Source organism: Dunckerocampus dactyliophorus, chromosome 8 (assembly GCF_027744805.1).
Source record: "Dunckerocampus dactyliophorus isolate RoL2022-P2 chromosome 8, RoL_Ddac_1.1, whole genome shotgun sequence".
NCBI lineage: Eukaryota > Metazoa > Chordata > Actinopteri > Syngnathiformes > Syngnathidae > Dunckerocampus > Dunckerocampus dactyliophorus.
Genome location: NC_072826.1, coordinates 8,409,576 through 8,436,635, shown reverse-complemented (window position 1 = coordinate 8,436,635; position 27,060 = coordinate 8,409,576). Strand labels below are relative to the sequence as shown.

Sequence of the window (27,060 nt, the reverse complement as noted above, 5' to 3'; positions counted from 1 at the left end):
GATGCGGGTTGTGGCATGTAGTTGATACAGCTGTGTGATGTGTTGCAACTACAAAGGCCATGTGCACTGGCAACCTCCAGCAGCGTCACTTTTTTCTTTTGAAACTATTCAAAGTATTCTCTGCTTAAGTGTCTTCAAATCTCAACGCGTTTGAGTTTTTCTTCTGTTTAGCTTGGGTCTTCTGTAATATTTTGCTCTCTGTTTATTTGAATGACTTATGCAACCTTGTGTCCTTTGGCTGAATGGCCCCTCCTGTTCCTGTGTTCCGACCTTCCTGCCTGTCCCCACAATAGATGTTTTCACCGTAAACTCTGTGCTCTTCTTGCCTTCGTGTTCGTGTCCCGCTGTGGCTAAATGTGTGTTACAGTATGTGGCTCTCCTAGAACTAGGCTGGTGGATGGTGACTGTATTTACAGAGCGCTCTCTCTCTCTCTCTCCCCCTCTCTCTCTCTCTGTCTCTCTTGACCTTCTGTTTCTAGAATTCCATTTAGAGAGGACCCCCCTCCTGACATCTTCCCACCCCCCTGAGCTGGCAGGTTAGTGTGTACTGAACATATTTAATGGCAGAAAGTCAAATGCTCAACGTTTGACTGAACAGTCACTGAGAACAAACTGATCCTGGGTCAGTTTGGCATCACAAGTCTAAAGCTTTGTTTTGCACCTCATCAGTTTTATTGGGGAAGAGCCACACGGATGCTGTTTCATTCTCGTCTGTTACAAGCTTAACTTTAAAGAGCGGACAGTTAGAGCTGTTTACTTGCTCGCTTGAACTTTATCGTACGCTTCAGCAGCAGGTACAATCATCATTACACACACTGGCCCGGATCGCTATCTGTTATGTGTCTCACTTAAAGCGTTCCCTCCGCAATATGTGTTAACTGAGGAACCTTTACAATCCTATTGTAAAAGACGCAACCTTCATACTTTGCTGTGACTTCTTTCTTGCAACTTGTGCAGCCGTCTTAAAAAAAGGAAAGAAAAAGAAGCACAGACTTCTTTAAGGCTCAGGAATATGCATTGCGCTTGAATGCCTCATCAGCTCACGCCGCAGTGCTTGAACGGTGGAAGGAAGGAGACAGATACAGAGTTGTTCATTGTTCTGTGTGCGTTCTATGAATAAATAAACCACCCACACGCACATAATAAACATGATTAATGGATTCCTTTACTGGAATCTGCCTAGACTTGAAAAAAACCCAATATCCATTCTTCACAGAAAATGAGTCACCGATTCGTGGATGCTTTGTTTGAGAACCGTTTGACGCTATGAAACCCGAGACATATTTTTGGCAATAATTTTAGCCGAAAACCGAATCCTACGAAAGCCAGGGCGTACGAAAACAGAGGTTCCATTGTACAGTGTAACTCTGCAATTGTCCAATGTAATAGATGCGATATCAGACACGGCAATGTAACGTTAAGGAGCGGGACAGGAGGACACAAACAAACTAGCATGGCTATGTGAGATACAGTGCTGACATTACAGTCATAGTTTAACAACAACATCATGCTAGGTTGCTCTATTTGCTGAAGAAAAACAAAATAATCAAACTTACTGCTTCTACAAATGTTGCTGACTGACAGGTAGTTGGCTCTGTTATTTTATTCCACCTATTTTATTTGAAACAAAGCCTGCTTCCAGACAAAGAAAGCGTAATTGTCATCAGAAGGTCAAATTTGTTCAACAGGGGACCTTTAAAATAATCCTACAGGCTTTATGATACATACGATATGAAATTCACAATTCACATGGCCTCCTAGTTTTCAGGACTTTTTCCACCCGAAAACCACACTTAACATTGTTCTTTTTTTTCTTTCTTTTAATGTAACTTTTATTTAACCAGAGAAGACCCACTGAGATCAAGACCTCCTTCATAAGGGTGACCTGGACCTGGTTCTTGTGTTTGAAGTTGTTACTTGATCCAGCAGGTTTTGGGTTTTCTGCCATGGATATAAATCTGATGACTGATTGCTGTTTGAGGAGATTTTGAGGAGTCGCGTGCTTCATTTGGAATTTGCAGTAATTGTGTGTGTTTTTGTTACCCTTAGCCATTCCCTTGACTGCATATGGACCAATGGCAGCAGCGGCAGCAGCAGTTGTTAGAGGTGTGTATGTGACAGAGAATGCATATCAATGCGCTAGCATACCTTCCTTGAGTGAAAATGTGTGTACAAAGGCCTACTCTGGCAAATAAAATAATGTTTCTACTTTTTAACGTTGAAAATGGACCTGTCTCCTCTCCTGCACAGGCTCCACCCCTTCTCGCACAGCTGGCTTTCTGAGCACCAGCAGCCCTGGACCAATGGCTGACTTGTATGCAGCAGCAAATCAGGACTCAGGAGTTAGCAGCTACATCAGCGCGGCCAGCCCTGCCCCCAGCACAGGGTTCGGCCATGGTCTAGGGGTATGTCATCCATCCATCACTGACTCCGCCTCCACACGCTTGAGTACATGCATGAATGCACACTTTTTTGTATAACTAACTGGGATGTACTCAATCTGTTGTGTGTGTGTGTGTGTGTGTGTGTGTGTGTGTGTGTGTGTGTGTGTGTCCTTAGGGTCCTCTGATTGCTACTGCGTTCACTAATGGCTACCACTGAGATGACTCAGGTCATAGATGATTTGAGGGCTTCTCTTCTGCTGATAAGCCAATCAAATGCTGAGTGCTGTGACGGCACAACCTGATTGGCTGGCTGCAGGCTCTGCCTGGCTGTCCTGGCTCCCTGTGGCTCCACCCACCGACTGAATATCTTTTTAAAAACTGTTTTTGCTGTACTAATCTCAACATAATATCCCAGTGTGTCCTCTTTCGTCCTCATATACATTAGACCCCCCCCTCCCCCCAGATATGTTATTTTCTTTGGAAACTGAGAAAAGAAAACTGCAAAAAAAAAGGCTCTGAGATAACCTTTGTCATTTTTGACAAAGGTGAAGAGGACTATTTTTTCTAATTTTATTGTATCTCACTGTGTCTCACTGTTTCATCACGGAATCCTTGCTGTTTCTGACAAAACAAACCTGGCATGATGGGTTTTTCTTTGCAAATCCTTTTTAACATACAATGAACAAATCCAACAATAAGTCATTTTTCTAAGCATCATGGAAACACAAGAAAAAAAAACCAACAAAAATGTATATTTTGATAGTCTTTAAAAACAAACCTTTGTAATATTGTTATTAATATTGACATAATTATGATAATCTGTGAGGTATTTTATTCTGTATTTGGTTTTAAAGCAATGTTTTTATGTCTTCCTGTAAAATATTGTACATACACATTGGGGCGGGCGGGTGGCGGGACTACTGAACCAGCTGGCATGTAATTGGCTGGTTTGGGGAGGGTTAACATCTATTTCACTGGAAGTCCTATATATTATATGTGGTCATCTCACTACTAACTACTCTGAGTATACATAAGGCTCATTTGTACGTCGTTGGCCAGTCCTCTCCAGCATTGTAGCAGCGTGGCGCTGTCGGTGATAAGAAATACTTCCAGGACTTTGTCTTGCCTTCATGTTCTTTTACAAGTCATAACTTCTTTGCTTTTCTTGAAGCAGCAGCTATGATTTTTTGTTTTTTTCTCGTTTTACTAATGATGGCGAAACAGATTTCCTGCATCTGCATGACAACTCCTTACAGTGACGATGATGGACGATGATGATGGAGGAATTACAAGCTTATACAGGAGAAATCAGGGCTTTGTTGGGTTGGGGATTTGACTTGACTTCCTTTTTTTTTGTTTTTTTTCCCTTTTAGCCATTCACTTCTTAATTTTTTGGTCTATTTTTTTCATTTTTTATGTGTTTATGCGGTGTTTTACCGTGGAAATAAATGAAGGACATTCTTTGAGAAATGACTGTAGAAAATGTCACGATAATGTTTTATTTCTTATCACTTTTGAAGGTGCATGTGATTGCGTCTGAGTGTGCGTGAGTGAGTACTGGTGTGCTTACATCAAGGTATGATATGGAACTACTTCTGGCAACCAGTGGCGCTTTTGGGTTGCCAGCGTTTGGTACTGATATGACTGCCCTGTTCGTTTTGTTTCACTGTTCTCCACTGCTTCCCTCGCATCTCTTCTTTTGTCTTCATGGGTTTGTACTCCTCCACATAATTGTCAATTATATACTATTGCTGCTCCGTTTAATTGGGGATGGAAGGGTTTGAGCAGGGAAAATGAAATGTAACAGGGTCTAGTCCCAGTCGGCTCTGACACAGGGTCTGGCTGGAAGGCGAAGTCAAATGATGGAACAAATCAACATGTGCAAAAAAAGAAAACAAAAACAAAACAAGTGACCTGTTTGTTCAGCCTTCTCGCTGCAGCTTGTTTAATGTTAAGCACAGCGAGACACTTGAAGCCACTTCCTCAGACAGCCAGTCGTTCCTCTGTCAGACCATCTGGGACGTGACACAAAAACTACTGCTGGACACCTACACTGTAACTTTTTAACTTACAATAAAGCAATAAGTTATTTTGTACCGTACAAATGAAAATAGTGCTATTATTGGTCAAAGTGACGACTTGTGGATTATTCTGCGGCATTAAGACTTATTTTGCGATAAGAAAAAGTATATTTTTCTGTTTTGAGACCTTGCTCCCCTAGTGTGATGAGTTCAATGACGGTTTGGCTTGTGGTCATGTGAGGAAAAGGGCCAACGCTTTGAATGGGGCTTGTAGCTCTGCACAAGGTCAAAACGTTTTGGGATGTCCCCCGCCAAGCTTTACAGCAGTTCTTTTCTTATTTCCTTGTTTTCTTCCAAATATTTTCAATTTTAAAATCCTAATAAATTATTCTAAAGTATCTCACTGTGGCTTCTGTTTTTTTATGTGGTACATGTGCAGGGGCAGTGCTCTGTTGATGATAGTGGAAAAGCTGAAGCTATTTAAGCACTTGTAGAAGTGTACCAGTGAGGGTGATTCTTTTCCTGTGCTGTGGGGGCCATGTGAGGTCTTGGCTGTGGTCAAGAGAGTTGGATCTCGGCTCCTTTCTGCTGAATGGAGGCCAACAGGGTTAGTGATCCTCACCCCTCTCTCACCTGTCCTAGTTCCTCTTCCCACCATTTTTTTTGACAAGGACTAGAACTATCAACACATCCGACTTGAGACCTATGGATTGGATCTTTTCGAGGCACTGCTTTCAGGTTTTGGACATTTTTTTTTACCGTCTCTGATCTATTCCCCCCCCACCCCTTTGGTGACTGACTGGGAAAAAATGGCTCTGGGAGTTCTAAATCCACAGATGAAAAGTTCCCCCCGGGAGAGTGAATGTTTTGACAATAGTTCCACAGAGGAAAAGGAACCTCCACTTAAAAGCTACCTTCTTTTAACTATGCTTACCTGTTTGTGTCCTGCCTACCCTGTCAACATTGTTGCTCTGGTCTGCTCTGTTATGGTAAGTTAGTACTAAAAAATCTGTATCATTACACAACTTCCTTTTGCTTTTAAACAAGTATACGAAAAGGATTAGCAGTATCCACATGTAATTTGTTTAGTGTTCTTAACGGATCAACTGAGGAGAATATGAGCTCTTCATTACATCCCTCGCCACATTGTGGTCTGAATTTTGCGACTGCACTCTCACGTTTTTTCAAAAATATATTAATAAATCATGTTTTCCGGTTAAATACAGTCTATTAGTAGTAAGAAAAGGTGCATATTTAAGCAAAAGTTACGTAGTTGCCTAAATTAATCATTTTCAAGCATAAAAATGGCTAAATGAAGTAAAATACAAATATAAGGTATTCACAAGATGCATTGAAAAACGCGATCCTATGTAGTATTATACAGTGGCCACTTGGTGTCAGTAATGTCCCTGTTATGTTTGGTGAGGCACACAAGCATAAGACTTGATTGGCGGAACAACAGGTTTTTATTGCAGGTTTGATTTATCTCACAACAAGCACAATAATACTAATATAATAATCATAATAACCCGGGTTACTGTTGCGGCTGTAGTCAACTCCAAGCTAAAACCAAACTCTGAACCCCCCCAAGTCACTTTCGGTCCTCCACACACATTTATTGCAACACATGTAAGCACAAGTCTTATTTATGTCTTAAGGGAAAGCTTCCCAATATTTGGAACTTTGCCCATCATCCACAATCCTTATGTGAGACATGAACACATATTTATCTTTTCTGTGCACTCTGTTATTTTCATTAACATTGTTACGCCGATCGAACTACGTTACTGGAGCATTGACACTTAGCCACACCACAATCATAGCTACTAGACCGCTAGCGACACACGCTCAGCCACCGCGTGTCAGCGTCACGCTCACAACGCCTCAGACCACTACAAAAAAGGTAAGGCTACATATTTGAGCGGACCCTGCTCCTGCTGTGTTTTTATTTCTGAGTTTGGAAAAGTGAACGCTAGGTGTAGGTGTTTGTTTCTATATTACTATGTGTACTTTCAAGTTCTGGTAATGCTTAGAATGGCCAGAATTCGGCAAAATACTGAAAGTATTACATGTTATCATGAATGTACCTGTTACTACATGGTTACAGCATTCATATAAAACCATAAAACGTTGTTGGAGGTTTATGTCACTCAAAAGGATTGTGGATGATAGGCAATTTGTTTTTTTTTTAAAGTGCAGTTTTCCTTTAAATGGCTTATTTACTCTTATTATGTCTACTCTATTGGGTAATACGAGCGTAAAAGTGACTATGGGGGTGTTAGTTCATATCTAGAGGGCTCTAATAATGTTAAAAAACGCATTTAGAAGGTCGTAAACAGGTTTTCTATGCTCTGACTATAAAAATATTCCATTTATAAATAAGAAATCCTACTTTGCAGAAATTCACTTATCACGGTCGAGTCTGGAACCAATTAACTGCGACAAAGGAGGGACTAAATATTACATGTAAACCAATCCTACTTTTTTTTTTTTTTTTTTTTTTTTTTTTACATTATGGTCTCCAAAATTGTTTTCATAAAGTCTTGGTGTTGTATTTGCAGTCTAGGAGCAGCTACTACAATGGTGACTATGATGGGTCCAGGCGGTTAGGCAAGAACGCTCTTTATGTCGCCATTGCCTCCATCATCATCGGCCTCCTCATCATTGCCATCATCTGCACTGTCCATTTTACCGCTGTAAGAGTTTTTGTTTCGCAGGCCTCAACTGCACGCAAAGAGTTCCTTTTTAAGAACATGACAACGTGTTTCTTTGTTTGTGTTTCAGATGAATCATTAGCACCGAGGGAACAAGAGAGAGAGAGAGACACTTTCGGGATATTTGAACGAGACATAATAAACTGCTGATCGCCGGATAAGCTCAGATGAATGGTTCAAATGAACTGGATAGACGACATTCATGTTTACTTGTGCTCCCTCACATCTCATCCTGTTATGTTTCCTCCTCGCCATGTAGACAAATGAGGACTTCTGAATATTCTAAATCCGTGCCTTTCATGTTTTGCGTCTGTTTACTTTGAAGCAGCAAGGAACGGAAAGCAGAGAGTTCACAATTACGCTTTGTGTGTTTTGCTGATTTTGCTGAGTAACTTGAGGCCAAATGTTAAGGTGATCAAAATGAGGTCTAAAGTGTTTTATGTCGAAGAATATCAGCATGCGGATGCATTAAAATAAGTCACTTTATACTCTAACAAATATTTTGGGTGAGGCTGCTCGTGTGACCAGTCCGGGGTGTACCGTGCCTCTCGCCCAAACTCAGCTGGAATAGGCTCCAGCTCACCTGTGACCCTCATGCGTAGAAACAGTACAGAAAAGGCTGTAGATATAAAAATAGAAACATAGATATTTTATTAGTGCTGTCAAAGGATTACAATTTTTTATCAGATCAATCATGGTTTTCAAATTAATTAATCATGATTAATCACAATGTGACGCTGTCTGAAAAAAAGCCCATTTTTACTGTATTTTATTGAAAGCAAAATAAATGACAGGGCAGGATTATATACGTATATATATTTGTATGTATTAACAGCGCCAAATTAACTTAAAATTTAAATCAAGTTAAGAGATGGCACACATGTCTGAAAATCTATTTACCTAACACTAATAGCAGAATCAGACTTTTTTTATGAGCAATGAGGGGTTGCGTTCAAACACACCACGTCATTTAAGTTGAACTCACATGTTTTGAGTGAATTTTCTGGGATTTCCGAGCATACTTAAATGCGGCAAATTGTACTTCTGCATTAAGAGTTACAAAGTGAGTGATAAGAGTACCCACTTATTTTCTTTGCATTTCTGTTTATTTTTAAGAAAAGTAGCTATTGTCTGTCCTAGAAGTCACTAGATGATGTCATCGGGTAATTTGCATAAGAGATACTGTATGAAAAAGGCAGAACCTCGTAGGAGAGACAAAAAAGTGAGTTAAAAACACCTTAATTACGTTTAGAACAACAAATAAACTATATACTTCATTTGTTCATTTAAAATTGGCCATCACTTCATCAAAATGAAATAATTTCAATATGTTTTTTATCTCCGCCAGCGCCTCTCAAAGTCTAGACTGCTTAATAATTACATCTGGACCGCTTCCAGCCTCCACCCTCCACCCTTTATCTTGCAGTTAGGACTACTTGTTTAACTGATCATGCATCATTCTCCCATCACACGTTCTGACACACTTACAGGTAAATGACACACTCCGAATGAGGCTTGAATGTAATGAGTAGTAATTTAATGAAAATGAACAAACATTTACGTTTTAGATCCCACTCTGTAAAACAGGAGATCCACCCCGGAGGCATCGCGCCTCGCACATGCGTGATTCATGGATGCGTGGAGCTCCACTATGTTCTCAGTTTGCGACAGGAGCGGACAGTGCACTGACGGCTTGTGAGCGCTTTGGGGGCGGAGCGGACCTCTGAGCAGCACCCACTGGTACGCGAGAACACAAGCTGCAGATCAATATGTGCTTTCACTTTTTTAAGTCCCCAAATACCAAAAAACTTTCCAACAACGCCAGAAATAGTAGTTAGATTTGTCGTGCGTCGTTTTTGAGGAAATACGATATGTCGCCAAGAGGGTTTGGAATGTCGCCAGATTTAACGACAAAGTCACCAAGTTGGCAACACTGAGTATTTTAGCTATATGCTCAACATCGTCTGTGCAGGTGCATAACACTTTCACAACAGTAGACTCAGCGGCAACTATACCTCAGTGCCACAAAATCAATTTAGCACTGAAATGAGACACAGATAACTACATAGTTTTTCGGTCTGGTTACTACAGCGTACGTCAGCACCGGTGCCATTATGGTACAGAGTTTCGGTACACATGCCTAGTTCTCGGAGTTGTGTCACACGTTCAGGCAGACTGAAATGCCAGGCACTGCTCAAGTGCCAAACTTGCAAACTTTGCAAAGCTGGGAGATGTTCCTGTAGCCTGATATGTCACAGTATATCCACGACTAAATATAACAAATTTCCAGTGTGTCACCAGTAGCCTGAACAGTCACAAGGTAATCTGCTTCAAAACAAGAACAAAAAGTGATATTCAAGGTGTGCGTGGCAGGAGTGAGTCGTGATCCTGTAATTTGCAATCTCAGTTTCATCAACCTTCCTATTCCTTTACGACGTGATAAAACTGTTTTGCAAATGAATCAAGACATTCTCTCGCACAGTCAATAAATCACACATTTCTACCTGATCTGGCGAGTAATTCAATGTGTCGTTGAGTTGGTCAAATGCAGTGGCACAAATCAACTTGAGAAGACAGTTTGTTGTATTATTTGCCATTACATGAAGGTACACATGTTGGGAGTGCCATGTCTTTGAATTCACAGGAAAGGCGAACCCCAGGAGAACAAGATGAAAAATGAAATGAGTGCGGGGATTAGGTAACTTGAAAGCACTTCGTATGATCAAGGGATTAAGGTAGGATTTCTGACAGGAGTCTGATTTCAGTCAGATAAAATGAAACTCATTTGCTTTGAATTGTTCACACTAGACAAAAGAAATGAAGTCTCTCTTCAGTTAACGTCAAGTCTCCACTTCCGTGGGCAATGTGGAGAGACAGCAGCTTCTGAACAGCAAACAAGTGAACTGAAGTGTGTTTTCTATCCAGCATTCACAAGCCTGAAGTCACCTGGAGCGGTGCTGTTGCACAATAGGCAGTGTGCTTGCAGAGCACTCTGGCTCACAGAAATAGGTCAGTCAAAGCAGCTGCTTCCATTAGCACAAAATACAGCCTCCATGCAAACAGATCCCATAACACATTCTGGCCAGTAAGCAGCAGCGTGATCCGGGTAGAAAACATGAAATGGGATAACTGTGGGAATGATTCAGATTGACATTGACAGTTTTCATTGACACTTTTCTACTCTATTGATCTGGCGTTTAATGAGAACACTTTAATTAATGAAGTTGATCATTTACTTGCAATGAAAGCCGTGTGTATCACATTTTAGTTTATTTTCAGGAGCAATAAACAACAGGAACACACGTCACAGCTATCTGTTATTCGACATATTTAGCACCAGAAATCACTTACGTGTGTTCATGTTTTGATCATATGAAGCTGTCAAACACATAACTTCCTTGTCCATTTTTGTCAGCCAGTGGAGATGCTTGTTAAAAAAATGGCATTATTAAAGATGAGTTCATTGGTTGTTTAGTGATACAATTTAAACAATATATGCAGGAGAACACAGACAATTATGTTAAGCATCATAAAGTGGTAACATTGGATTTTCTTCGGACCGTGACAATACAAAAGTCATTAAGACTTCCTGCGCTGACATAAAGCCATGAATGAATGAAGATGCACTTACTGATCTGACCACAGCTATTCTAAACAACTGAGTTGGACATATTTTAAAATCAACAGGGTTCAAGCTGTGATAGACAAATAAATGATCGTCACTTCTTTGACTTGTCTATCGCCCTTTCTCTGCTATCAAAGCTCCACCTCAAACAGAGCTTGCCTTATCTTTGATTGTGTGGAAAGGGCCAGCGAGCAGATGGAGAGGGAGGGAGGGACAAAGACAAAAGTGGAAAAAGCCTGAAAGACAAGTGAAGCGAGCACTGAACTCCATGTCAACACAGTGGCGAATGAAACACAGCCAAGCTGGATATTTATTCAAAAGGTTGTGGGTATGCACTGGGTATGTATGAAAACTATTTAACATTCAAGATTCCACTCAGGAAAGTGAGGGCGCAGTATGATAAGTACATTTTAGCATCCTGGTGTAATGAAATGGCAAAAAAAGTTCAGGCATTGGAAAATGTGACACAATGCATCTGTATATTATTTATGCAAAACAGTTAACACATGTGCAACAACATTCGGCAGCACATGTGCCATATACACACACGGACAGGAAGACAAACCGGAGCTGATACTCAAAAGGCACCTTGACAGCTTGACAGAGCTCAGTAAGCAGGCCAACATCTCTGCAACAATCATTCAAAATTTTGGCGCAGTCATCCCTCATTTATCACGGTTAATTGGTTCCAGACCAGACCGTGATAACTGAATTTCCGCAAAGTAGGGTTCCTTATTTATACAAGGAATATTTTCATAATTGGAGCATAGAAAACCTGTTTAAGACCTTTTAAATAGCCTTTTTAGCATTATTAGAGCCCACTAGACATGAAATAACACTCCTATAGTCACTTTTACACTTGTATTAGCCAATATAGTTGACATAACAATAGAAAATAAAGACGTCTTAGACATAGGTATTACATAGACTCGCACATTAGCATTGATAGCATTCTTGGTGGCTATTGTCTCATCAATGTAACGTTCCTGACACCTAGTGGCCAATGTAGAATACTACTGCAATGGCGCAGAGAACACATATGCAGTCAACATACACACAGGAGCTGCTGTCAGCAACAACTCATAGTCACTGGCACTCTTCACACTGCTAACCATGCTAACACTCAGCAACTGTACAGTAGCTAGCTGACGTCACACAAGGCACTTCCCAGGCCCCGCCTCTTATAGGCGTACACGATGTATTAAATGGCTTATATTGTATTTGTATTTTCGTTCATTTAGCCATTTTTATGAATGAAAATGCTTAATTTGGGCCAAGAATACGTACAATGTGCTTATAAATGCATATGTTTTGACTAATAATTGGCCCTATTCAATCACAAAACAAAACAGTGATCATTTATTCATTTTTGAAAAACCATGACAGAGTGAGGGCACAACATTCAAACCACAATAGAGCGAGGGACAACTGTATATATTTTTCATGGAATTGAACCTGCTGCCACAACATCCTTCATTTCTATTTTTTTTTTCTCCCTTCCTGCCGCTGACAAATATTCTCTGCTGTGTTTTGATGGAATTACGCTCATCTGTTGGGTTGAAAGGTGGTGTGACACCCTAACAACAAAGGCAGACTCATTCAAGACACAATGGAATTGCATTTCACATGGTCTGTGGAAATAAGCCATCCCATGGAAGGGATCCCATGGTGATCTCACTCAAAGGCTAGATTTTGGCCACCACACTTTGAAGGCGCTATTGTGGGACCTCAGAGACTTATTTAAAATTGTCGACAAATAATCGAATAAAGCTACTGTGCCCAGCTAATGACTCATGTGGTGTCTGCAGGGTTACCCATGTGATTGGATGTGGCCAGCCTCTCTCAACATTCCAGTATCTTAAAAGGGACTGTAGAGTATGCAACTGGCTCTTTTTTTCCAACCAAAAAACACAAGAGCACCACCACTGGCGAGCATATATTACCAAGAGTAGTTTTTAAAAACAGACTGTACAAAAAAATTTATATTTTTCACAATTACAAATTAAACGTCACATATTTTTAATCGGCCCGAACAGAATAAGGGTCATGGCTGTCACTCACGGTTCACGACGGTCATAGCACGTACACGCACACAAAAGCAGTAGCTGAGAGGCAAATTCCAAATGACATTCATGTTGTTGTTACGTAAGGCTATACATTCAGTGATAGCTAACGTGAGTAGCTCAACCTTTCCAAATTATAACATAACTATTACACATACAAGTACATGGGTTCCGCGGGGCAAAGCAGGAAGAGGGCGGGATATAATGCTTGCAGCACATTCAAACGTGAGCGCGCTCTAGACAGCTGGGGAACCTCCCTTTAATAAGGTAGCGCTCCACAGAGTCTTTTATTAATTACAAGCAATTAAATGGGAAAATACGTCAAGTTATTTTGTTAATTGCGATGCTCTAATTGGCCATGTTTCATACACTGGCAGCCTCGTAAAGGGGAAAATGGCGAGACATTGTTTAGATTTAAAGCCGGTTTTTGGGAGCATAAATATTTATATGAGCATGGTTACAATACCGTGTGTTACTGGCTGGCAGTGTTACACCACTGACCGTAGTAGTAGTGCAGCAGTTTGCCTACCAGCCATCTGGATCTGAAAGATCTTACACATCACTGGACCCAGTTCAAGGTAAAGTGGCGTTCATTTCCCAGTTTAATACAATTTCAGGACCAGGAAGTTGAACAAGAACTTATAAAAAAACTTATATAAAAAAAAAACTTCAGCACTGACTCATCATGGACAGGAAGGTGTCTCAGCTGTGGCCAAGATTGAGAGAAGTACTTTGTAGACACAAAAGTATATTATGTTTGTACTTTTATATGTGGTTTGTGCTTTTGTTTCAAATACCCTCACCAACCAGGTGTCTCAGCTGTGGCCAAGATTGAGAGAAGTACTTTTATATGTGGTTTGTGCTTTTGTTTCAAATACCCTCACCAAACAGCTTGACTGCTGTGAATGATGATGCTTTTGCTGAAGCGGTGAAAAGGTGCCTCCGTTATGCGCCAGACCGAAGAGGGTTTAGGCATGGCAATGAATGAAATAAAACCTGTTTGATTTCTGTTATAAAAGTGTGTGTCTGCTTTGATACGAGATAAAACCACATATCGTTTGTAAGTGTATGACAACCTGGCTGTAGATAAAGCAGGGTTTTCATGAAATGCAGGTGCTGAACAGAATTAAATGAGCCCTGTTTCTTCTGTTATTATTAAAATATCATTGAAACCATGTTGATTTTTAGTTAGGTTTACATTTCAATGTTCAGATTACCTGAAATACAATTGAAACTGTGTTGATCTATGGATGTGAACATTGTTACGATGTTAGCAGCGGGTGCAAACTGATGCTAAATCAGCACTGAAGTCGAAGATAATTCAGTGATCCAACGTTGAAAATTCAATGTAGATTCTACGTTATTTCAATGTCACCTTGCTGTCTGGGAAGGATTGCTGGCCATTTCAAAAAATGAACGAGGTGGTAAATGTCACACTCATTACAAGCTTTTCATTCATGTTTTGTGGTCTGTTGATTTAGAGTTTGTTTTTGTGTCACGCAAGGAAAAAATGATGAAATTATGACCAGCCTCTCAGATTACAAAACTGGTTACAGAAAGCTCTGTAGTGAATAATTGTGAACATTATGGTTACCAATACTCTTGCGTTCATCTGTTTTGCTGGTGATTTAGTGAAGTCTTAGTGTCCTCACGGACCGCATAATGATTTTTCATGGCCTATTTGTTGCTTCCCACGCCTTGTCAGTGGCAGCTTGACTGAATAATGATGGTAATCATCCTCTCATTGTAGAAACAATGTTTTCTGCATGATCCATTACATCATGTAGATGCAAGAAGTCTTGAATAACCACCTTTTCAAAAAGAGTTTCATAACTTTGAACCTCCCAGCTCAGCACATAATGCAAACACCTTTTGTTTTGTTGTAACCAAACCATCATTGTCTCATCCATCCATCCATTTTCTGTACCGCTTCTCCTCATTGGCTGGATTGGCTGGCGACCAGTCCAGGGTGACCCTGCCTGTCGCCCGAAGTCAGCTGGGATAGGCTCCAGCATACCCCCGCGACCATCATTGTCTCACTCTTTAAAATTATTTTAAGTTGTGATGATGATGTGCTTATTTGAATATTTATTAAGATTATCTTTGCATATAAACGGGGGCTGTTAAAAATAGCTCGTTAACGGCGGTAACTAATTTATTTAATTAATGACGTAACATTTTTTAGCGTAACGCATATACATCATGGCAAGCCACACCTCTCTCTGTTATGGCGAGAGACACAGTGAGACACAGTGTAGCGTCCACACAGAGTCACACAGAGTCTGACACTTTTTTATACCTATATACCTATACCTATATACCTATATCCTCATCCACAAATCCATCAAAGTCCTCATCTTCTGTATCCGAAATGAACAGGTGGGCAAGTTCTCCATCAAATCCCTCTCGTCATTGTCAGAGTCGGTCTCGTTGCCGTGCGGCCCCTCAGAAATGATGCCGGCTTTTGCGGAAGCTCGAACAACACTGCAAGCAGACAAGTTAACCCAAGCATCCACAATCCATTCACAAATTGTGACGTAGCTCGGCCGGCGCTGCCTTCCAGTCTTAGTAAACCTGTGTTCGCCATCTGTCATCCATCGCCCCCACGCTGCTCGCAACTTCACTTTGAACGCCCTGTTTACACCGATGTCCAGCGGTTGGAGTTCCTTCGTCAAGCCTCCCGGAATGATGGCGGCTGCTCGATTCCCGTGTTCCTCCACATAACTAATAGCATGCGGTTTAAACTGTGCTTCGTAAGCGTGTCTCTTCATAGGTGCCATTTTTGGGGGTTCTTAGCCAAACCGATGTTTTGTACAATGCACATACCGGTTCTATATACCTACTTGTGGCGTGCCTTTAGCGTCCGCCTTTCCTCTATATAAGCAGCGTGTCGGCAAGAAATGCTCCCAGTCAGTCAAGTGGAGCGCTCATCAAAGTCACACGACAGCAATTACAGATTACAGAACTCGGTGCACACATAAGGTGCGCGCCACATTATAAGGCGCCCCGTCCATTTTGGAGAAAATTTAAGACTTTTAAGTGTGCCTTATGGTCGTGACAATACGGTAACGTAATTCTGACCTGAACACATCAACAAGCAGTGCGATACCAGCACCACATATGTATCTCCAACTTACAAACACATCTCTAGTCCCTTTGTCATCGGAACGACACATCCTCTTGGTCACTAGACGACCGCAGGATGCATTCAGGGACACTGCAAACATCACAACAATGTCTTTATTATGCGTGTCTGTGTGCCTGGAACGTAAAGTTATGAGTTTTTTCTTGTCAATTTACAACTTTATTCTCGTAACCTTACGACTTTATACTCAAAATATTATTTTAATACTCCGTCGTAACAGGCAGAGATAGCTTTGAAAAGGGGGGACTTACGTGACTTTTGGCTTTGGGTATGTGGAGGCGAGTGAGGTAAGGAAAGCGAAAATGAGAAGGGCTAGACGTGCTTATCTGCTCTATTTCGCTGCCACGTTATAAATAAAAGCTTGCCTGAAGCAAGAGGAAAGTTTCCTTCCTTCCTAAAAAGCTATGCTCTATTATCCCTCTGACATGTAATATTATGACTTTATTCTCAGAAATTTACGCCTTTTTTCCTCGTAAATTTACAATGTGGCCCTAATTCTCCTTCGTACATTTCACTCCAAAAGTTAAAAAAAAAAAAAAATCAGCAAAAAGAAAAAACAAACAAACGCTACACTTTCTATTTATTCTTCAGAATAAAATCCTGCCAGAGATGCAAAGCCGCCTGTTGACGTAAATATGAATCAAATTGCCCTCATTTTAGTCTCTAAAGTTGCAGTTTAAATAATAAAAAAAAATGTCTTTGCAATGAATAACTTTTGACGTTTGGTTAACATGTACACGTCCAGCTTTGTCTCTTAAGACAAAAGAAAATCAAAGCTAATATCGCCACAATTCAGATTTTCATTTGGGTAAAATGGCAAAACTAATTGTCTTTAACCACGCGATTCCTTTGATGTCACATGATGTCGTATGTCAAAAAGTGACACCTTGCTACCTTATGATGTGATGAGAGAATGAGAGAAGGCATAAGTCAAGAGTGTAGATAAACATGGGGGTTGGTTTACATTCGCGAGTCAACTGTATCGTATGATTTGCGGGTGAACGCAGGCTTAACGAAAGATGAGCAAAGATCAAGTACGTGAGTAGCTGGCTTGTGGATGCCACATGCATTCAAACAATGCTATTTCATATATTATGTGTCATATATTTATATTATATGTTTATATATATTTGCAATATCACTGGTGACTATCTTGTAAGCCATTCACTGAATACAAACAGCAAGTGTGATACTAATCTACAATTTCCTTTTGGCTTTATGACTGATAGCTGATCACTTGTGGACATTCTGGGGCCTGGTTACCATGGCAACCCACTCACACTGCTCTTAATCAGTGTATTCATATTTACTTAATACTTTTGCTGATAGTCATGAAGCAAGGCAATGGCTGCATTAATCTCACCATGTTTGTTGATTGTGTGTTTTCACGTCATACTCTAATGATAAAAGACACCGCTGGGCAAGTCTCACAAAAGTAACAAGAAAAAGGTAAGTGAAAATGCATGCAATGCAAATTTCTGTAATTCTGAATATATTGTGGGCTGTTATTATTATTATTTCAGTATTTGAGCCGCCAGCAATGGCTCGTCAGTGATAAATGTGTAGATTTACAAGATGATGATATTACTCTTTGTTTGCAGGATGATGATGATCCTGGGAAACTCATTAAGCCTCTCGATCAACTGGATCTTACTGATGCAGTAAGAGATTGGCACAAATCATCACTGTATCATCACTTGTCCTGTCAAATCAGTCTGCCGTGACCTGTGTGCTTGTTTCTACATTATTAGGAGCTAAAAGATGAAATCACAAGGATCCTGACCGCAACGAATCCACATGCTCCTGATAATCTTGCCCACTATAAATATAACGTAAGACATCCACAGCCAGACTTGTTTAAATTGTATTCATGTATTTTTAGATGTCAGTGCTTTTCTTCTCATTGTTTCTTTGTTTGTTTTCCAGGATGGTGCTTACAGGCTGACCACCGCTATGGAGCACTTGGCTGTCCACTTCGTCTTGGAGGGCTGTCTGGAACACGATGATGATGCTAGTAGTCTGACCAGTGAAGACGTCCCTGAAGATGGTGACTGAAACCTTTAACCTTCTTTTGTCATGTTTTTGTCAATGCCTCCATTATTTCAACTGTTTTTGTAACACACAGGTACCATTCCGATGTATTTCTTACTTTGTGCCACCAGGTGACACTATTAACATATGCCATTAAAAGAGAGGCACATCGAAAACAACACAATGAATGTGTTAAATTATATTAAAAAGGGATTTATTCATTTATGTTGCATTTAATGATTTGGTGTTTCTTCCACAACAGTTGATACGGCAGCAGAACCTGTTGAGGTAAGATGGAAAAATATTTTGATAGTTTTTGGGGCCCTAAGTGGAATTTTAATAATTGTGCCCTCACTATTTTTTCAAAAATCACTGAACAAATGATCGCTGTTTGTGGTTGACTGCGGCCTATTAATTAAAAAAATGCATATTTAAGCAAATTGGATGTATTCTTAGACCAAGTAGAGCACAAGCTACTGTTGTGGCTGTAATCCAGCTAAAACTCAACTCTTAACTCCCTCACTTCCTGTCCACACGTCTGGTGCACATGTATTGCAACACACATGGGCACAAGTCTTTATTTATATCTTAAATGACCAATTTTTTCTGATTATGTCTACTATATTGGGTAATATGAGTGTAAATCTGACTATAGGGGTGTTATTTCATGTCTAGAGGCTCTAATAATGTTATAAACCGTATTTAGAAGGTCTTAAACAGGTTTTGCTCTATGCTCCAACTACGAAAATATTTGTTATTATATTAGTGCGTGTTCTGCGTGTACAGAGGGGTGTCCCTGGTTTTATGAGTACTCGTTCTTGTTGGGATGTAGCTAAATTTCTAAGTTCAGCCCTAATAACGTTGCTTGCTCTGTTGCATGTCCATATAGGATACTTCTGGGGAGGATGATGATGCTGGAGAGGATGACAGAGCAGAAAGTGTTGCCTCCAAAGCAAACAATCAGGAGCCAAAAACTACTAACCAATTCAACTTCATCGAAAGAGCCTCTCAAACACTCAACAATGCACTGCACGTATGAATGGAAAAAGTCTGATTGCAATCCACTTTTCCTACATTGTGACAGATATAAGATTTATATATAAGGTTTAATAACATTGATGCAGATAAAATAGCTTATGTACTGCACAATTACTCAGGTGTCGTTATTATTTTCCTGCAGGGTAGAAGCTGCCAGACTATACCACCTCCCCGCTGCAACTACTTCGCCACCGCTACTCAGGTAGTGAATTCTCTGACTCGTAAAGACGTCTTTATCGCACATGCATTGTTCCCATGCTTATAAAATGTCCTCACAAACGTCTTTGCAGTGGGCGATATATGATGCATACATGGAGGAACTGCAGCAACAAGAAATAAAAAAAGAGAAACAGAACTCAAAGAAAGATGATGACAAAGCCAAAAAGAAGATTCTGCTCATTGAGACACCAGTAACTCACCTGCCTGTTTTACCTAAAAGCAATATGCGAGAATATTTGTATCTTATTATTTTTTTTATCCAGAATATGATGCACTTCTGACCTCCTGGTCAACTGGGTTGATATTTCTGTAACCTGTATTGTCTTTTATGTTTTATACAATTAGAGCGATGACATCAACCAAGTAGCCAAAGCAGTCAAGATGTTTGAGCGAATGGTCAACCAGAATACATTTAACGAAATATCACAAGGTATTCATTGTGTTAATCACGTCAGATGCAGCAACACCAAAGATGTCATCTGTTACACTGCCGCTATCTTCTCTATTCTGCTTTGATGTCATTTCAGATTTTAGATACTTCGAGGATGCAGCGGATGAATTCAGGGAACAGGAGGGCACTCTTCTTCCCCTGTGGAAGTTCCAATATGACAAAGCCAGAATTATGTCAGTCACATCCCTGTGCTGGTAAGGTTTCTCACAACACACCGAGCACTCCATTCTAGTCAATTCTAAAAGTGGAAGACGACCAAGTAATGCACCTTATTTCACAGGAATAATATCTACCCGGACTTTTTTGGAGTGGGATTGGGATCGTGTAAGTCTTCAGCAAAGATACATTCAATAATAATCAGACTTGATATGCAGTCATCCTTCTATACTTTGCGGTTTGAATTTCGCCGCTTCACTCTATCATGGTTTTTAAAATATTAATTAATAAATCATGCAGTTTTGTGGTTGAATACAGTCCATTAGTAGTAAAAATATATGCACACTGAAGAACATTTGATATATTTTTTGATTAAATTAATTATTTTCAAGCATAAAAATGGCTAAATTAACTAAAATACAGATATAAGTCATTCAGAAGACACATTCAAAGACGCTCTGAATGATATGCAGTATAAGTAGGTGTCAGTAATGCTACTGTAATGTTGAGACACACACACACCAGACTTATAATCACCGGAACAACAGGCTCAATAATCTCAAGATTAAATACTGAATACAAACACAGGCTACTGTTGCTGCAGTAACCCACGGCAAGCTGAAACTAAACTCTGCACCCCTGACGTCACTCCCTGCCCACCCGCCATTCAGCTCCCCTAGGGAACACAGTTGTAGTGACACACACGAGCACAAGTCTTATTTATGTCTTATGGCTTATTTACTCATATTACGTCTACTATATTGGGCAATACACGCGTAAAGTTGACTATAGGTGTGTTAGTTTATGTCTAGACGGATCTAATAATGTTAAAAAACGTATTTAGAAGGTAGTAAACATGTTTTCTATGCTTTAACTACGAAAATATTACATTTATAAAGAATGCTACTTAACAGAAATTCACTTATCACGGTCAGTTCTGGAACCAATTAACTGGAATAATTGAGGGATTACTATAATAGAAAAAAAACATTTTGTTTAGGACAGCTCACTCTTATCGTTTCCCCCGACAGATGACTTCAACAAACAGGGCCGTGGGATGCTTCTCTTCTACACAATGAAGAACTCTACCTTCCCTGAGTACATCTTCCCTACAAGTTCTGGCGTCCTGTGCCTGGACATCCATAAGCAACATTCCTACTTGGTGGCTGTAGGCTTCTATGATGGCTGTGTGTGTGTGTACAATTTGAAGAAGAAGGGACAGGACCCTGAGTATAAGAGTACTGTTAATACTGGCAAGCACAGTGACCCTGTATGGCAGGTAAGGCGAGGCGGAACAAGGGACTCGATTCATCCTTCACTTATCCATCCAGCCCCTTGAACAACTGTTCCAAACAAAAGTCAAAGTCTGCTTTATTGTCAGTTCTAAAGAGGGTGGAAAATTGTGTTCCTCGAAGCATAACACCGAGTATGAAAATGTCAAATGTAAACATCTAACTCAAAAGAAATCAAGACAGTCATATGAATATAAAAACTCAATCCACTAACAGTTCAAGTTTCCATAGAGTGATAACAGTAATAGGAATATACTGTAATTTCATATAGACAACACCCAGAAAACTCACCATCCAGGCCAGTATATCATACATTTTTAATTCATGTGGGCATCGTTACTCTCTTGTTTTTCATTAAGGTACGGTGGCAGAATGACAACAGCCTTACTTTCTATTCTGTGTCCTGTGATGGCCGAGTTGTGTCTTGGACAATCATCAAGGTTTGTTTAGAGACAGAAATGTATTGAACGAATGTATTTATGAATATAGTGTGTTTTCATCTGATATGTATTGTACGTTTACCTATGTGTTCACTGTTAGCAGCATTTCTGTTATCACACTGTGTGTGCAGGAAGGGTGTGTATATTTAAATGCCCACGTACCTATACTGTATGTAACTGCATTACAATGTATTTGTATTATTGCAGAATGAGCTGGTCTTCTCAGATGCTATCAGGCTAATGCTGACTGATAGAGTGTCTGATGGCCTAGATGGTATTCAAGAGCTCATTACCGGTGAGACTACATATCTACACACTAGATCTTCGCTATTCGCGGGGATTACATTCTGAGACCACTCACAAATAATGAAAAACCGCAAGGACTTGAGACACCCATATAAATGACTCTCTAATAAAGCCTGGGGTATGCTGCTGAGTCTAGGCTCACTCCTCCCCCTACAACCCCTCTTGCTAGCTTGAGGTTGACTTCTCTGATTTCAGATCAACATTGGCAATAAAGGTAACTGTTGGAATTATGACATTAGATTAGGCTACAGTAACCCTACACATCTCTTCGTTCACGACAAACAAAAGCCAAGCGTAAGCTGTATATATAATATGCCTCACGCACTTAAATGATGATGATAATGAAATTTGCTGTCCTGCCGCAGCGTCATTACCTTTTTTTGTGCTCCTTTCCTGTGGCACCACCAGCAAGAAGTACAAGGTAGCGTGTTGAGGAAGTGTACACATGTGCTTGCCTTGTGTTTGCGTTGATGGCACCTTGAGTGAGATAGTGGTTCGACTTGATGACCCTCTGTTCTTGTGTGCTGTGTGTGTGTGTGTGTTTGCCAAGCTACACCTAGCAAATAAAACAGCACTTAAAGCAAGTCAAAATTTGCTGTTGAGCATTTCCGTTGACACTCAAGCTCACTGCAACATGTTTTATTATTACAAATTCTGTGAATTGTTATTCTCTCGGGGTAATTTGATGGGTTTTCAGCAAAAAAAAAAAATTACATTTGGAGATAAAAAGCAGAAATGATTGTGTTTTCCCACAAATAAAAAATAGTTTTAATGAAAAATCAGCAAATTTGCAAGGTTGCGAATATGCGGGGGTCCACTGTAATTTATAAGCTCTATTTCTCACCAAAAAGCCCGTCAGGTCAGGTCAGTTCCTATAATTGTGAATTGCTCACTGAAATGCCTTGTACTTGATGTCTGTACAGCTAGCGGTACATCCTGTGACTTCCACAAACAGATCGACTCTCTCTTCCTTGTTGGCACTGAGGAAGGTAAAATACACAAGGTATGTTGGAAGGATTCATTCCACCATACAAGATTTGGCTGTCCATGAAGTGTCAGTGGCTTGAAATACTACAGCTGTGCCCATAAGCCATAAAGTTGCTTTAGTCTGACTGTATGTGCTTATTTATCACCGCAATCAGACCTGCATTCCAAACAGTGATATTCATGAAGGACTTTTCAACACTCAACCAACAATCTTATTACTCTTTTTTTTTTTTTAAACCTGTTGAAGGCATACAGTAGCCATTTCTCTGCTGACAGTTTAATTTGAAACATGTTAACATCAATCTCAATTTTATAGGAATTCTTCTTCTCTAAATGACTCCTTAGTGCTCCAAGAATTACTCGAGCCAATATCTAGAGACCTATGATGCCCACAATATGGCAGTGGATGCAGTAAAGTGGAATCCCTACCACTCAAAGGTTTTCATCTCTTGCAGTACAGACTGGACGGTCAAGATCTGGGACCATGATTACAAGTAAGGGTAAAAGACTAAAATGACACATGCAATGTATTAGGACATTTTCTATTATTCAGGTTTTACTTCATATTTTGACTTTTGACCATGAACTGTAGCATCTTGAGATGGATGGAAGTCTCAACACAAACACTGTCTGTGCTGTTACTTGGGAAAATAGCATTAGCATTACCCACCTGTTACTTAATGTGTTGTCATGAGAATTTAGCAGAAATCAAAAGAAAAGTCATGGTATTTATAAGATCAATTGCAGCATGCAAAATAATGTATATGACCATTTACTCGGGGCGTCACTCGACACTTAGTTTACGAGACGGAACGATAGACGAGGTTGGGTCTACGAGAACGAGACGAGATGAGATTTTAACATTAATTTTGAGAAAAGTAAATTAAAAAATATATGACAATATATTGCAATCTACTAATTTAATTTCTACAACGCTACCTTGCAGTCCTCTTCACGAGGCTACACCCGGCCCTGCCTCCACAAAACAAGACAGAGATACTGTATGACTGACAAAAAGACTCACTTCGTTTACGCTGTTGATCTATGGAACAAATGCGCCAAGGTGCTGAAACCAATACACAGAGTGAAAACTCTTCCTATCAGTTTGGAGGCGAGAGCTGAGGAAAACAGACAAGCATGCACATGGCAATACATTGAAGTCGGCGAAATTATCAAAGTTCATTTTCATTGTGTGATGAATTGATTTATTATCGTCCCAGTCCTAGCGCCCACGAGACTGAATGAAAAATCTTGTCAGGTTTTGATCTTGTGAGATCTTGTGACACCCCTATCGTTTACTATTAGTCACTGATGGTCTAGTCACTAGTGGTTGACTCATTTGACTTCTGTGAGGGCAGCGTGGGATCAGAGCCGAATGGTTGTATGTCTCTTTACAGTATGTGCCTTGTGATTGACTGGTGACTGGTCCAAGGTATTTTTGCCCAGCTAACCCATGACCCTGAACAGGATAAGCAGTAGAAATTTGGTTGGATGGATTGTTTGAAGTGAAGATATGACTTTAACCACAACATATGTATAAATATTACTTTGTTACAGAACTCCCATGTTCACCTTTGACCTCAATGCATCAGTTGGTGACGTGGCCTGGGCACCATACTCCTCCACTGTCTTTGCTGCTGTCACCACAGACGGACTGGTAAGACGTTCCTCCTCTTAATACAATGCTCTGAAATACATTTTGCACATGTAATTGGGTGTATTTTTGTTTAAAAGATGGCATGTATGTGTTTTGAAGGTTTATTTTTAAAATAGATTAACTTTTACCTCTATAAAAGTGGGCCACCACTTAATAACCATGGGAAAATGTGCGTTCCAGGATGAGACCAGTTGAGAACCCCTACTTTAAACTATCACCAGTTTGACTGTTTGCTCATTGTGTTTTAGTTGTTACTGTATTGAGGCACATTCTTTGTGGATTATATCACATTTTCATGTCTGTAGGTGACAGTTGCCTGCCTACTAGTTGTAATGCTTTGTTTGGAACTTCATTATCCCTCATCAAATGTGGGAAATGATGACATAACAAAGTTTTCGAACAGCTTCCTGCCCAGGCAGTAGCTGATGATTCCAGATAAATGTTATTTAAGTTGATGCCGTGCTGGTCATCTCTGCATATTTTGCTGTAGTGACTACTCGCGGTCTATTATCCGTCCTATCAATGGATCAGTCTGTGAAAAATGCATACTTTTTGTGCATCTGGCACAGTCATCTCATGTGTAGAAGGAGTGGGCTGCAGTGGGATCATTCACTGCATGTGGGCAGCCAGCAAACCTACACATTGCACACGCACGCACATGCACGCTCACCCAATTACTGTGGATATGGATTGTAACGGCTTACATAAAGCCACATAAATACGTATATTATTTTCTTTCTGCTGTGATCCTCTGTTTCAGGTCCATGTTTTTGACCTGGCCATCAACAAGTATCAGGCTATCTGCCAGCAGCCAGTGGTGTCCAAAAAGAAGACCAAGCTAACACACATTGAGTTTAATCCCATCCATCCTGTTGTCATAGTGGGTGACGATCGAGGCTCCGTTATCAGCCTCAAGCTGTCCCCTAACCTCCGCAAGAAACCGAAGGTAATGACTCTATCAAGAGGGGTACAAATGACACAATAAATGGGTGTTCGTATCTTGAGTGTTACATCACAGTACTTGCTATATTACATACTGGGTACTAGCTCAATGTCGGTCACATCAATTATGCTGTATGTGTGCGTTTGTGTTTGCAGGGGAAGAAGGGCCGGGATTTGGTCGAAGGTCCTGAAGCAGAAGTAGCCAAGATGGAGAAACTACTCAGTTTGTTGAGAGACCTCGGGCAAAGCACAGTTTAAAAAAAACACTATGATTTCAAAATACAATCAAGTGTTTTATTTTCAGTTTCTTTCTTGTATTGTCAATTACTGATTTACTCTTGAACATTTTTTTGTACTGTAATACATACATATACATGAGACGCGCAAAATTAGAACTTCTAAACGAACAAAGTGATTTTATCTCGCAGGAGAGAGTGTCTCTCATGGTTGAAATGGCCTTTTATAAAGCACATACAATATGTATAAGACTGCATGAAACACAGGAAAAATATGATTTTAGCAATACCATGGACTGTGTATGCCAGTGCTAAAAATATGACAATAAAATATTGACAATCTTAAACCAGTCTTAATATTCTGAATTTGCACTAGATATTTTCATATCGACAAGTTACTGAAACACAAATATTCGTCCATATTTACAGGTATCTGCCACTGAAGAAATGTGCACTTTACAATCAACAGTGATCATATTTTGACTGGGTTTGTGTATGAGCTGTAAATATGGTTTGGTGTTGAACAGTTTTACGGTGATAATTTGGGGAAAAGATTTCATGGCTGTGGGAGTGATCATATGTACCAGTAGAGGGCAGTGGTACACAGCATCCTGAAAGTATTAGGCCAGGCCACATACTGAAAAACCAAAGAAGGGGTGGGGGAAGTTTCAATTGTAAAAAGGTTGAAAAAAAAGTTTATATAAGGCAAGGCTGTGTGTAAGTAATAGTTATTAGCAATTATCAACATGCAACTGCTATTTTCATTACATAATCCCTTTTTGATCTGTTTTTCCATTTTGCTGTTTAAAAAATGTAATGTGCTGCGGGCCAATAAAAAAGGAGCTGTGGGCAGAAAATGCCCCGCCAGGCCGCACTTTGGACACCCCTGTATTAGGCGGTAAAGAATGAGTATTGACTATTTTAGCAGATGCTTTTACTGCACTTTTGTGCATAGGCAAAAAGCACTGTTTGTTAAAGTAAGGTTCACTTGGGCAAGATATATATTAAGAGAAAAAAGCAGCGTAACATTTCAGCTTCATAAGTGACAAAGCAAATAGTTATTTGTATTAGTATGAGGTATTGTAATATTCAACAAGTCAACGGTTTTTCATAATATTCACTTCCTGTCGCTTGTCCTGTTCAGGGTCACAGCTGCGCAGGAGCCAATCCTAGCTGACTTTGGGCGAAAGGCGGTGTACAGGTATACTCTGGATTGCTGCTGCTTGTATCTTTTGTATTTTTAGTGTGGCCCTAATCCTCTTTGATAATGTTGTAATGTTTAACTTTAGTTTTGAAATATGCTGTGGTCTAATGGAAAAAGAGGACTCAACTTAAAAAAAAAATGCACAATCA

The 27,060-nt window shown here is 40.0% G+C and overlaps 3 protein-coding genes across 4 annotated transcripts in view; all 3 read left to right on the top strand.

Moving 5' to 3' along the window:
* Positions 1–4,767, top strand: part of LOC129185920 (RNA-binding protein Musashi homolog 1-like) — a 29,178-nt gene extending 24,411 nt beyond the window's left edge. Inside the window, exons 11-14 of one of the 2 annotated variants that reach the window (XM_054783598.1) lie at positions 480–536; positions 2,050–2,106; positions 2,251–2,405; positions 2,560–4,767. In XM_054783598.1, coding sequence (XP_054639573.1) covers positions 480–536; positions 2,050–2,106; positions 2,251–2,405; positions 2,560–2,601 — 311 coding nt within the window. In that variant the 3' untranslated portion in view covers positions 2,602–4,767. The remainder of the gene's footprint in view (positions 1–479; positions 537–2,049; positions 2,107–2,250; positions 2,406–2,559) is intronic. The other variant, XM_054783599.1, reaches the window with a different exon arrangement.
* Positions 4,768–4,921: 154 nt separating this feature from the next.
* Positions 4,922–7,404, top strand: LOC129185922 (transmembrane protein 233). The gene is made up of 3 exons (XM_054783602.1): positions 4,922–5,394; positions 6,967–7,101; positions 7,190–7,404. Exons 1-3 carry the CDS (start codon positions 5,215–5,217, stop codon positions 7,199–7,201), a joined length of 327 nt encoding a protein of 108 aa, XP_054639577.1. The 5' UTR covers positions 4,922–5,214; the 3' UTR covers positions 7,202–7,404.
* A 9,567-nt stretch (positions 7,405–16,971) lies between these two features.
* Positions 16,972–25,840, top strand: LOC129186201 (dynein axonemal intermediate chain 1-like). The gene is made up of 20 exons (XM_054784221.1): positions 16,972–16,986; positions 17,363–17,401; positions 17,554–17,613; positions 17,704–17,784; positions 17,879–17,999; positions 18,246–18,271; positions 18,873–19,016; positions 19,164–19,223; positions 19,312–19,431; positions 19,586–19,670; positions 19,768–19,885; positions 19,972–20,015; positions 20,879–21,126; positions 21,499–21,579; positions 21,787–21,874; positions 22,809–22,888; positions 23,218–23,366; positions 24,430–24,529; positions 25,290–25,475; positions 25,628–25,840. Exons 1-20 carry the CDS (start codon positions 16,972–16,974, stop codon positions 25,727–25,729), a joined length of 1,947 nt encoding a protein of 648 aa, XP_054640196.1. The 3' UTR covers positions 25,730–25,840.
* The last annotated feature ends 1,220 nt before the right edge of the window (positions 25,841–27,060 follow it).